This window comes from Aegilops tauschii, chromosome 1 (assembly GCF_002575655.3).
Source record: "Aegilops tauschii subsp. strangulata cultivar AL8/78 chromosome 1, Aet v6.0, whole genome shotgun sequence".
Lineage (NCBI taxonomy): Eukaryota > Viridiplantae > Streptophyta > Magnoliopsida > Poales > Poaceae > Aegilops > Aegilops tauschii.
Window position 1 is genome coordinate 11,191,690 of NC_053035.3, and position 12,711 is coordinate 11,204,400.

At 45.4% G+C, this 12,711-nt stretch overlaps 1 protein-coding gene across 1 annotated transcript; it reads left to right on the plus strand.

Annotated features, from left to right (window-relative positions):
• Positions 1–10,139: 10,139 nt before the first annotated feature.
• Positions 10,140–11,602, plus strand: LOC109784176 (flavonol 3-sulfotransferase-like). Its single transcript, XM_020342775.4, has one exon. It carries the CDS (start codon positions 10,237–10,239, stop codon positions 11,251–11,253), a length of 1,017 nt encoding a protein of 338 aa, XP_020198364.1. The 5' UTR covers positions 10,140–10,236; the 3' UTR covers positions 11,254–11,602.
• Positions 11,603–12,711: the final 1,109 nt, after the last annotated feature.

A 12,711-nucleotide genomic window follows, 5' to 3' on the forward strand; every position in this document is an offset into this window, starting at 1 on the left:
GGCTCGGGCTGCTGGCGCTGACGGGCGGGGCCCACTTGCAGGCCGGGGTTTTGGATCTGCCGCTTCAGTTGAGATCTGAGCGTACGCGGAGGATCACACTGAACGGATGAGTAGATCAATTCACCATCTAGAAAAAAAAGAAAGTATACTTTTCCCCCTCAAATCTGCCTCGATGGATCAAATTCGTCCTGAACTCTAAAACCGGATCAATCACCCCCTGAGCTTTGCAAAACCGGATAAATGTCACCCCGGAGCGGTTTTGAAAGGAATTGAAGGTGGTTTTCTTACCAATGATCGTTAATGATGCTGACTGGGCAGCGGCAAGGAACGGTTTGGGGTTAAATTTCCCCATTTTCTCGACCTTCTTTTTTGCCTCTGTTCGCCGGCCGCCGGCGTCAAATTCCTAACCACCGTTGCTACCCCGACCGCCCTGACTTCGCCTACAAGCTCCCGGTGAGCGGGCGCCCCTCTTACCTTCTTCCCCGTCCGATTCCCTCACTCATAGCGTCGCCCCACTCGGGCTCGAGATCGGCCGTGCCCGCGCCCGCCCAGCCACACCGCGCACCTAGCCTGCTCGTACGGTGCCGGGCGGAAAGGAACTAGGATGACTACACACTGAACAAGTGGGGCTTTGCAAGTAGTAATAGCACTTGGAATTGGTTGGGATCAAAATCGCATGACGAAAATTACGTGAATCCTAGACGCCTCACATGAACAACAAAATTGACATGGAAGCAAAGACCGGATTAATAGAACAAAATCGCATGATGCAAGTAGCGGCCTGAAGCACGACCGGGGTGGGCGCCGTACGAGTTCCTCCCGGCAGTGTGCGACCTCTGCCGCCGCTGTCGTGCGCGAGAAGATTTACAAGGAGGCTGTCGGCGACAAGATGCAGCTAAACGGCAGCAGTGACGATAACGGCGACATCTGCATCGGCGAGATCACAAGGCACATATCATCTTTCATCAGATTGGCCCCCGTAGAAATCTATATATAGACATGAATATTCTCAATATGAAAATCACTCAAATATATAGAATACATACAAATGTACTTGTACCAAAGTGCTGATACAATATATTGTGATATACAATATATGATGACAACAATACTTATGTTCTTATTAGAACATCGTAAATGCACATAAATTATGTTGACCACTCAGGAGATTGAGAGACTAAACAATGTCTTCAAACATGTTAGTTGAGTCATATTCAACCACACGTTCTCCGTGTCCATAGGATCCCGTCATCACTGGTGATGTCGGATTGAAGGTTGAAGTGATCTTCAAACCTTTGCCCTTGAGTTCAATGTGTCCCAAGAATTGCTGATACAGAATAACCAGCCCAGTCAGCATCCTTAATAAGAAAACCACCTTCAATTCTTTCCAAAACCGCTCAGGGGTGAAATTTATCCGGTTTTACAAAGTTCAGGGGGTGATTTATCCGGTTTTGGAGTTCAGGGGGGATTTAATCCATTGAGACAGATTTGAGGGGGAAAAGTATACTTTCTTCTCTAGAAAAATAGTGTTGATTAATTTGGATTCCACTTCCAGGGAAGTCAAAATGACGAAATCGAGTGTGTTCTTTAGCCCCAATACAAATGTTGTGGTCAGAGAGGATGTACGTAGAGAGCTGAACATTGTTACTGAGGCCCTATCTGACACGTATTTGGGGCTGCCGACAATGGTTGGCGTGGATAAAAGCGACTGTTTTCAACATCTTGTTGATAGAGTCTGTCAGAGATTGAAGGGATGAAAGGGAAAAAAATCCTATCTATGCAACGCAAAGAAATATTTGTAAAATCAGTGGTTCAGGCAATTCCTTCTAACATAATGTCAGTATTTAAGCTCCCTAAATATATTTGTAAAGCTGTTACTGATGAGATATCAGGATTTTGATGGGGGGATAATGAAGAAAAGAATAAGATTCAAAGATACATTGGTATGCATGGTGGAAGATGTGTGTTTCGAAGAAGAAAGAGGGATTTGGATTTAGGGACCTACACGGTTTCAGTTTTGCTATGTTAGCAAAGTAGTGTTGGCGCCTTATTCAAAACTCAGATTCTCTATGTGCACGTGTCTTGAGCTCGAAATATTATTCGGAGAGGATGAGGTGGCGATGGAGGTGGAGAGGAGGAGGCCCAAGGGGACGGGGTGGCCGGGGAGGAGGCCATGGCGGAGGAGGAACACGTACACGCGGAGCACGACGCTGCAGGTCCGGAGGCCGCGGCGGAGGAAGGCATGGTCGGCGGCGACGGCGGGAAAGGCCGAGGTGGAGGTGGCCGCAATTACGGGGGGAGACTGAGATGACCATGGGGCGGCGGCGCCATGGGGTCGGGCGGGCCAGACTCTGCACCTGGTTTGGTTTAGACCTGCTGGGCTCGGGCTGCGAGGCTGACGAGCGGGGGCCACTTGCATGCCGGGGTTTTGTTGGTCACCGAGGTTGGATCTGCCACTTCAGTTGAGATCTGAACTGCGTAGTAGATTAGTTCACCATCTAAAAAAATAGTGTTGATTAATTTGGACTCCACTACCAGGGAAGTCAAAATGCTTTAAAGTGGAATAAATTCGGTCTTTTGGCATACGCCAAGTCATTTCATACCGAAACATTGCATTCGAGTTGAATCACCTTCTAGGGAATAGTTAAATTATAATCCTAGAAGCATCCATTTACGTAGTGCAACTTTCATCCCATCCATCCACCCGTCATTTTTGGCTTTATTCCAAAGTTTGCGCTACTTTGGTCTTTTGAACGAAGATATAATTTATGATCCATTTGGATGTGTATCATTGGTGCATTGCACATGAGAAAAATTGGTCATCACACAGGGCTTTTTAAGTTGCCTGCCTGCAATATCATACTCTGCAACAAATCATGTGAGATATTGTCCTAGTTACTGATCCACCGTACACAATGCGTACACGGTATTTTGACAAAGATTGAAATGTGAATTTTGAAACTACAATGAGATTTCTATGAAACCAACGTATCATGCTTAACTATCAGAAATCCAACTCGGTGCCCATGCTCATATGCTCCTGGTCAGGAAAAAATCAAATCAAATACTAGAAAAATTCAAAAAAAATCCATTTTTTGTGTGGTAGATAATTTGATGCGTGAGGTCCGCTCCAAATTTTGACTCATTTGACATCTGAGCAGCTCTCAAAAAAAAACATTGGCACTTGGCAATGAATTGGAAAACACCGACATGGTTCTTCTGTGAGAATCTTATTGTTTCAGACCATCCAAATACTCTAGGCTGCTAAAATGATAACCTCCATGAATAAAGGAACTACTAGTTTTAATTTGGTGGCCGCAAAAGGCTTCAAAGGCTGGAGAATTTATAGTTTTCTAGAGCATAAAAATTATAGCACCTAGCAGCAGATTGCAAGGTTCCCTTCACTAGATACTCGATATTGCACAATCATAGGAAGGTGGTGGAAGTTTTTCATGTGCAACAAATTCTTTGTGTTTAGTCTATCACAAAGTAATCGTGAGAGAAACACTTCATGCTTCAATTGACATGGGCTGTTCCAATCCCAAAAGAAGTGAAGTGGGGTAAGTTGATATCCAATAAGAACCTTAATATGCTTTTCCGCTGAAGAAAATGAGGTGATCCTACAAGTAGCTCCAACTATCATTTGCATCAACAATGTCAACTTGAATGCAAATTTCTTCCATGGCTTAAAAGTCTTGGAAGTCTTTTTGACGACAAGGGCAAATGAAATAGTTCCTCTAAATATTCTTGAGTAAAAACATGTTAATTGTGAGATAACCATTTTTGGCATCAATGATGAGTTTTAGAAACCTGTTGTGCATGCATCCTCTTTCCATAAATCATACCAGAAGTAAACTTACTTCCCATTTTTCAATGTGACATTTAGTTATTACCCTTAAAAGATCCCATGTATTGCCCGATATAGAACCATCACTATAGTAGGTGCTCTAGATTAGCTTAACCCAAGGGATGCCAGCTCCATCGATGAATTTGTATAAATTCTTTAGTGTGATGTGGTAGGCTCCCAGATTTTGCCCAATGTTCATACTATAGGAAAGAACACTTGCTTTGTTTTATGAATCGCATGTCAACATCACACGCCAATGTGGTAGGCTTTGACAATGATCCCAACCAACAAAATACTTGATGGATGCTGATACATCTTCAACATATCTATAATTTTTTTATTGTTTCATGTTGTTATAGTATCAATTTTAGATGTTTTATATGCAATTATGTATCATTTTTTGGAACTAGCCTATTAACCCGGTCCCAAGTGCAAGTTGTTGTTTTTTTGGGACTATTTTTGGTTTTCTAGGAAATCGGTACCAAACGAAGTCCAAACGTCACAAAACTTTTTGAAGATTTTTTTCTAGACAAGAGAGACCCTAGAAGCTTCGAGAGGAGACCAAAAGGCAAACAAGGAGACGACAAGGCAGTAGGGCGCGCCCAGGGGGCTGGTCGCGCCCTAGAACCTTGTGGACCCCTCGTGCCTCTGTCTGACCTAATTACACATCTATAAATTCTCTAAAATCGGGAAAACTAGCAGAGAGTCACTCAAAATACATTTTCCGCTGCCGCAAGTCTCTTTTCTTCCGTGATTCCATCTGAATGCCTTTTTCGACACTCTACCGGAAGGGAAATCGATCATGGAGGGCTTCTATATCAACCTTGTTGCCCTTCCGATGACGTGTGGGTAGTTTACTACAGACCTATGGGTCCATAGCTAGTAGCTAGATGACTTCTTCTCTCTCTCTTTTATCTTCAACACAATGTTCTCCTCGATGTTCTTGGAGATCTATTCGATGTAATCTTTTTTTGTGGTGTGTTTGTTGTGATCCGATGAATTGTGGGTTTATGATCAAATTATTCATGAGAAATATTTGAGTCTGTTCTGAATTCTTTTATGCATGATTATTATAGCTTTGTATTTCTCTTCGATCTATCCGTTTAGTTCGGCCAAGTAGATTGATTTATCATGCAATGAAGAGGTGTTTTGTAATGGGTTCAATCTTGGGGTGCACTATATCCCAATGACAGAAGGGGACAAGACACGTATTTGTATTGTTGCCATTAAGGAAAAATGACAGGGTTTATTCATATTGGTTGGATTTACTTTGTTTACATCATGTCATTTTGCTTAAGGCGTTACTTCGTTTTTATTAACTTAATACTCTAGATGCATGCTGGATAGCGGTCGATGGGTGGAGTAATAGTAGTAGATGCTGGCAGGAGTCGGTCTACTTGTCTCGGACGTAATGACTATATACATGATCATTGCCTTGAATATCGTCATAACTATGTGTTTTCTATCAATTGCGCAATAGTAATTCATTTACTCACCGTATGCTTTTTGTTCGAGAGAGAAGCCTCTAGTGAAAACTATGGCCTCTGGTCTACTTTTATCATATATAAAATCCAAAAGTACGTTGCCACAATTTATTTACCTTTTTTGTGTGTTTTAATCTATCTATCTATCACTATGATATTTGATCCTTGCAATTAACCGCCTAGGGGATTGACAATCCCCCTGTTTGTGTTGGTGCAAATATTTGCTTTTGTGTGTAGGTGCTACTAACGAGTTTTCGCGTGGTTCTCCTACTGGATTGATAACCTTGGTTCTTAACTGAGGGAAATACTTATCTCTACTGTAATGTATCATCCTCTCCTCTTTGGAGAAATCCGAACACAACTCACAAGTAGCAGATGTATTGATTTTCACTCGAGTAGATGCTCTTCGATTCTTACAAATACAAGGAAATCCATGAATTCAGATTAGGTGGATCTCCAAATCCTATGGGTGGCTTAGAAGCTCAAACCCTAGAATAAGATCAAGCTCAACTACTTTCTTCTCAAATCTTGTCTAACCCTAGAAATGGAGTTGATTCCTATACTCATAGACTCATAGTCTCTATCTTTACCATACAAAATGGGATGAGCCTAAAGCCCAATTGGAGATGCATCATGACAGGATGAACGTAGGACAAATCTTGAGTGCCATCAACATGCAACGATGACAAGTCCTAAGTGCCTTCAGCCCATAACTCCTCAAAGAATTCATCCCCACTGAGTCGACGTAGGATAGTGTAAGTTCAGTAGACACACAACTCCTCAAACAATTTAGTCTCACTAGGTGAATCTTCTTGAACGAGTGTTGAGCGCCTTCAACACACAGCTAGGACAAGTCCCGAGTGCCTTCGATGCTACGTACACACATGATCGAGCAATATACTTTTTTTAGACAAACATACAATGCGTTCTTTCATTCGTGATTAGCGCGTACCTGGGTGGAATTAGGGGCTACCGCCGCCGTGGTGTGCCCTTGACGCCCGTCCTCTGATCTCCCTCCTCTGCTTCATGCAATCCGATTCATCTGGCGAGTTGAGGACTCAACGTAGTACTTCATTGCTTCAGCCAGCAAACTAGCAGGTTAGCACATCACACTACTAATTTCTCCCAACTCTCATCTCGTATCAGTGTTGAAATTATACATTAGATTTAGTTGTTTTGTTTTGTGATTTGAGATCCATTCAAGAATTCATATCTTTTTTTTTTTGCGGGAACAAGAATTCATATCTTGTACGCGTTCTAGAAATTATCTTGATGCAAATCATCTGGCATGAGTTCCTATTTGTGATGTGAAAATTTCCTATGTCGACCATATGCAGTATAACTAATTCAAAAATTAAATTTTCTCAACAATGAACTGAAAATAACGCTTCCAAACAACACTAAGATTAGTTTGTTTTCTAAGCGAGTTGCTTTTGAAACTGAGATTCCTAACCTATGAGGTGAAAAAATGCTGCCAAACACCATTAAGATTAATACGTCTTCTAAGCTGGTTAGAATTGTCAATGCACTTAAATTGTTAATGAGACTGATGTGCAAGTTCTCAACCTTGTTCACGATAATTATCATTTGTATTGGATCTTTTTATCTATACTTGCCTTGGCCCTCCTATACCCAAACTAGCCGAATGCCCGTGCGTTGCCACGGAACAACAAATTTAGGCAATGCTATATCCGAGTGGAGGCTAGTATGCCTCACGGCTCCATAATACAAATCGTATGCATCACTATAGGATAGCTTACACTCTCTTATAATCTTAGAAGAGCATTTTCTCTCCCTCTACCGCTATCCATAATGAATGAATTAGTGAACTGAATGACAATGATATTGCTTTGTAATATTTTTACTAAATCCAGGACTATTTGCCTCTGAAAGGATAGAATTTTGAATGATATTTGAGCACACACATTGTCTCGGAGACAAGATAAAAATCATATGTAAATTTAACATTTAGGATTTTTTTTAAGAGATGATAACACATAGTATTAAAAGAGCACCGAATAACGCACCAATTTTAATAAAATGACAGGCATATACTCATCTGTAGTAGTATCGCTTCCATCAGTATGCAACAATTTTAGGCTAATAAAAGAATATGTAAGGTACATAAGTGCTTGTATAGCAAAATAGATCAAACCTTTTTTGTTTGTAGAACATGACAAGTACATCTTTTTATATTTCAGAAGAAAGCACTGTACCACCAATAATTATCAGAATTTCCTCATGTTTTATATCACAAAAACACAGTCAACAATGGTAGCACATTAACACACAAATCCCTTGCATTCTAAACCGAGCACAACGTTTGTCATAGTAGGAGAACATCTCAAAGAGAGTTTAGGAAGGATGGTAAAAAATCAAATAACTAATCAAAGATTGCTAGATAGGTACTCCCTCCGTCCCAAAATAAGTGTCTCAACTTTGTACTAACTTTAGTGTAAAGTTGTACTAGAGTTGAGACACTTATTTTGGGACGGAGGGAGTAGATGACAAAGACCAGTGACAATGATGAATACATTGCCCATAAAGATAAACCCAGGAAGAGGAAATATACCCCACAAAATCAGTAGAGTAGAATGGGCCTCACTACGGGCTCAGCTCAGGTTAACCTATCTGGAAGCTGTGAGGCTGGCATGATCACCACACAGGCTCATGTTTTATGCAATTTTGTATTCTCTTGGTGAACAGTATGTACGACAATGAACTACTTTGAAAAAAATATAATTATGACAGTAATATCTTGAGCACCATAAGTGAAGGCACATGTAATTTGGATTTTTTCATGGGCCACAAAATACGACATGGGATTCACGTACAGATTAATGTGTTACGTAAAGAAAATGTTTGACCACAAATGTATATGTCATGTGAATTTAAAGTTACTTACAACTCCAATTAATAGTGTATATGTAATGCCAAATTAAAGTTGCATACAACTGCAATTCATAGTGTTTGTCACCTCAATTTAAATACGTATCTGATTTTTTACGAACAAGACTTAGAGGTTGACCCTGTCTAGCTAAGCTGCAGGTCAGTGTTTAACATGGATGAGAGAAAAACAAAACCACATCCTATTCTCTCATTGTCATGACAATGATAGCAAGAAAAAACATACATTCATAAACAAACAAAAAGATGGGACTTTTCATTGTTTCCTAGCTCTCTTGTTCGTTGAGATGACAGAAGGATATAATAATCGACGATGCTTAAAGAGAAATAAAGTGGACTTCATTATCAACAAGATGACAGGGCAAACTGGAAACAACGATCAAGATTAGCAAGCAACTACATTAGTGAAGTGAGTGATCACACTTGATAGTTGATGGTGCAGAAGTACTCGGAAAGTAAAAGAAACATATATACAAAAGTACAATGGAACAGAGATTCTGCGAGGAATTTTTATACATAATCTTCAGTCCTAATTCTGGTATCAACAAGTGTATTGAGTTCCTGTTTCCTGAATTGGGTCTGTTTGGCAAGATGCACACAAAAAGAATTTGTACGGAATTGTGTGATCAAAAGAGGGGGGAATGAGGGGCAAGAGAAAGTACTGATTTTATATTAGATGGATCAAAGAACAGCTGCTGAATACCCGTGCGTATACCTTACAATTCAAAGTTTCAAATATTGTAGTAATAAGTAATTAAGAACAAGTTCATATATACACAGAAGTGGAAGGCTTCTGAATTCAGAAAGGGAGAAAAGACCTCACTCATATGATTCCATGGGTGAGCAGTCGCCGCTGCGTCCGCCGACAAGATGATGACAATCATATTGTGGGGCGTTGTGTAGAGTTTGGGCTATGACTCTGTGGTTGTGCATCGCCATTGTTCCTTTCCTCGCATCTCAAATGGCAGCTCATAATAAGAAGAAACAACAATCTTGATATACACTACAAAAGGACCAATCACATATGGAAATCACCAAGAACCACATCACAAAACTGGAGGCAAGAGGACACTTCTCAAACATCTCTCCATCTCCAACCCGTGACTGCTATAGGAACGAGTAGTGTTGCTGAGCAATCCTCATAGTGGGTCAACCCCTCCTCCGAGCTAGGGTTCGTCACCACCGCGATGGCCCATGCTCTCACGTCTGGGTTGGTCGATGTCGCACTCAGCCGTGATGAAGCGGCCACCACCGCGGCATCTGCATTGAAGGCCGTCGTCCACTCGTCCTCGTAGCCCTGATCGACTGTTGCGCTCGCCACCATTACCACGCGCCGCCGATGCCCTTGCAGCGTTGTCCTGTGAGACCACGCATGGGCCGTCCTCGAGGCGCCCGCCGGCAAGGAGCCAAGGACATGGACGATATAGTCACCGGACAAGGACAAGGGCGCTCCTCCGATCGTGACATGGACATGGGTGGGATCAGGCTGATCCCTAGATCGGACTGGGGATAAGATGGGGAGAGGCAGGAGCGGGAGAGTGAATGTGCCGGGGTGGTTCAGGTTGGGGAGAGAGATCTGTAGATTGAGGATTTGAGGTCGTGGGAGAAGTTGAGGACGTGCAGGTTTTCCTCTTCTAGTTTCTCGCTGCTTTGGAACGTGGATTTTCTCAGTAGACTTTTTTATGCGTGGGAATCCTACGGAAGCGGGAGGACGTGGTTGCGCCTATCGATAGGACGAGGAGGTCGACGTTCGATCCTCCTTTAATATAGTAGAGAAGAGATTCTGGCTCTGCTATACGACGACCTCGACGTGTCAGGTCAGACCGGCCGGCCGGCGCCTAGTAGTACTCGCCAAATGAATCCTGAAATTTTTTGCAAGCGACGGGCAACCGGCCGAAGGAATCTCCCGGCCTTAGATAATTATAAACCAGACAGCCCAGAGCACTAGCTCAGTGGAGCGGGAGCACTAGCGATTATCGCCAACCAAACCATCTGCTCATGGCTGCTCGTCCTAGCGCATCCATCCTCGTCGGCCCGGTCCCGTTCAAGGACCTGGTCGGCGATGACGCCGACAACGGAGCCGCCCCACCGGACGAGTACGACGACATCGTCTCCTCCCTGCCGACCAGCACAACGATCGGCTTGCGTCACTACCACGGCGCCTGGGTCAGCGAGTGGAGAGTCCGGGGCGTCATCTCCGCCCAGCGGCGCTTCGCCCCACGCCCCGGCGACGTGCTCCTGGGCAGCCCGCCCAAGTGCGGCACCACGTGGCTCAAGGCGCTGTCCTTCGCCGTCATGGCGCGTGACGCGTACCCGCCCGCCGGCGCCGGGCACCCGCTCCGCCGCCTCAACCCGCACGACTGCGTCCCGTTCATGGACGAGCTGTTCAGCTCCGGGCAGCAGGCCAAACTGGACGCGCTGCCGTCGCCGAGGCTCATGAACACGCACATGCACCACTCCCTTCTCCCCGCCTCCGTCGCCGACAACCCCGACTGCAAGATCGTCTATGTCTGCAGGGAGCCCAAGGACATGGTGGTCTCGATGTGGCACTTCCTCCGCGGCGTGTGGCGGTTCACCTTCGCCGAGCTGTTCGAGTGGGCCTGCGAGGGGAAGACGCCCAACGGGCCGGTATGGGAGCACATCCTCGGGTACTGGAGGGCGAGTAGGGCGGCGCCGGAGAGGGTCCTGTTCCTGAGGTACGAGGAGATGCTCGCGGACCCCGCCGGCCACGTCCGGGGGCTGGCGCGGTTCCTCGGGCGGCCCTTCTCGGCGGCCGACGAGGCGGTGGGGCTGCCGGCGAGCGTCGTGGAGCTGTGCAGCTTCGAGGCGCTGAGAGGCGTGAGCGCCCGGAGCGCGGGCTCCTGCAGCGGCTCGCGCGTCGAGTTCACGCACCAGTCCTACTTCAGGAAAGGGGCGGTGGGGGACTGGGCCAACCACATGACGACGGACATGGCGCGCCGTTTCGACGCCATTGTTGAGGACAAGCTCCATGGGTCGGGTCTCGCTTTCAACTGACTCATCGTTCCCCAACTTTGAGCCGAGGTTGGACTTGAAAACGAGAGCGTGTCCTTCGCGGAGCAGCTAATGCGAGCATTTGGACGGCTAAGTTTTAATAATAAATATTGTGTTTTTTTATTCCAATAAATAATTGAGTTGGTGAGGGTAGTTCGAATGTCCCTGCACCAAAAGTAACTTACAAATTCTATTAAAACAAACTGCTTACAAACAGTTTTTTTTTTAGAAAAGGAGGAAGACCCCCCGGCCTCTGCATCTAGGCGATGTATACAGCCACTTTATTAATTATTCTCAAAAGACCTTACAAAGAAATACAGCAGTAAGTCTGAAGCCACCGTCTAGGCAATATCTGTCGCTACTCCTATCCATTTGACGAAGGGATGCTGATAGTCTGGCCCTAATACCAAACAGACCTCGCAGCCAAACCTAACATCAAAGACCTGAGTTCCCATCCAGGACGCCTGCCGGGTATGGGTCACCCACCGGTCCGGCGCACTCCTCAACCAGGACGCCTGCCGGGTATGAGGCCGCCGCAGCCACCTGCCACCAATCCATCTTCAGAGATGTACTGCTGCATCTACCTTGCCCGGTCTAGCTGCCGTCGACGCCACCACGACGCCAGACGACGCCACCATCCTGCGCTCGTCCATCAACACACGCCACAGTCATTTTTCACCATTCTATTTTAGAGTTCACAAAATATATAGGGCGTGCACTAGTACGCGTCGGTGCTATACAAACGGTTTTTAACCCCTTTCCGCGACGGCATTTGGGACCGTTGCCAAGTAAGTGTGGGCGATAGGGTGTCATTTCCACACGACCCAGAAACCATCGGGGATATGGAGCAGTGATCCAGCGGCCTTTCAAAATGTAATCGTGTGCGATGCAGCACACACTATGTTAGAAGGGAGAGAGAGATTTGGTGGAATTGTTTTTGTATTGCTTGAACCTCGTGAGCATATATATAGGAGTACATGATCATCTTGAAGTACAAGGAAAGGTAGAATAATATCCTACGCTATCCTAGCTTTCCTAATAATCAAGATACTCAACATCCCCCCGCAGTCACAACGGTAGCGACGCAGACGGTGAGACTGAAGAAGATTCCGAAGGGAAGCCGATGGACACCCCCCACATTCGTAACGGCCGATGCATCGCGGAGTCATGGCTGGAGTGGAAACCGACGAGGTTGCTCAGGAAGGCGGTAGCCCTTTGTGCCATTTGTCGAGGTAGTCGAGAGCGCAGGTGTTGTAGCCGTAGTCGAGGTAGCCGTGCGAAGAACGCCGTGGTCGGTGTCGAGTCGGGGGTCGCCGGTGTCGAGGTAGTCGCCGTGGAGCCGCGGAAGAAGAGCGGCGGCGGCGGCGGCCTAAGGAGGCGGCGGCGGCTAGAGAAGGAGCGCGGCGGCGGTGCTTGAAGTAGACGAAAAAGAACCTGACAGCGTGACGAAGACGGGCGCGG

Coding starts and splice junctions, on each gene's coding strand:
- LOC109784176 (XM_020342775.4), top strand. CDS start 10,237: ATGGCTGCTCGTCCTAGCGCATCCATCCTCGTCGGCCCGGTCCCGTTC.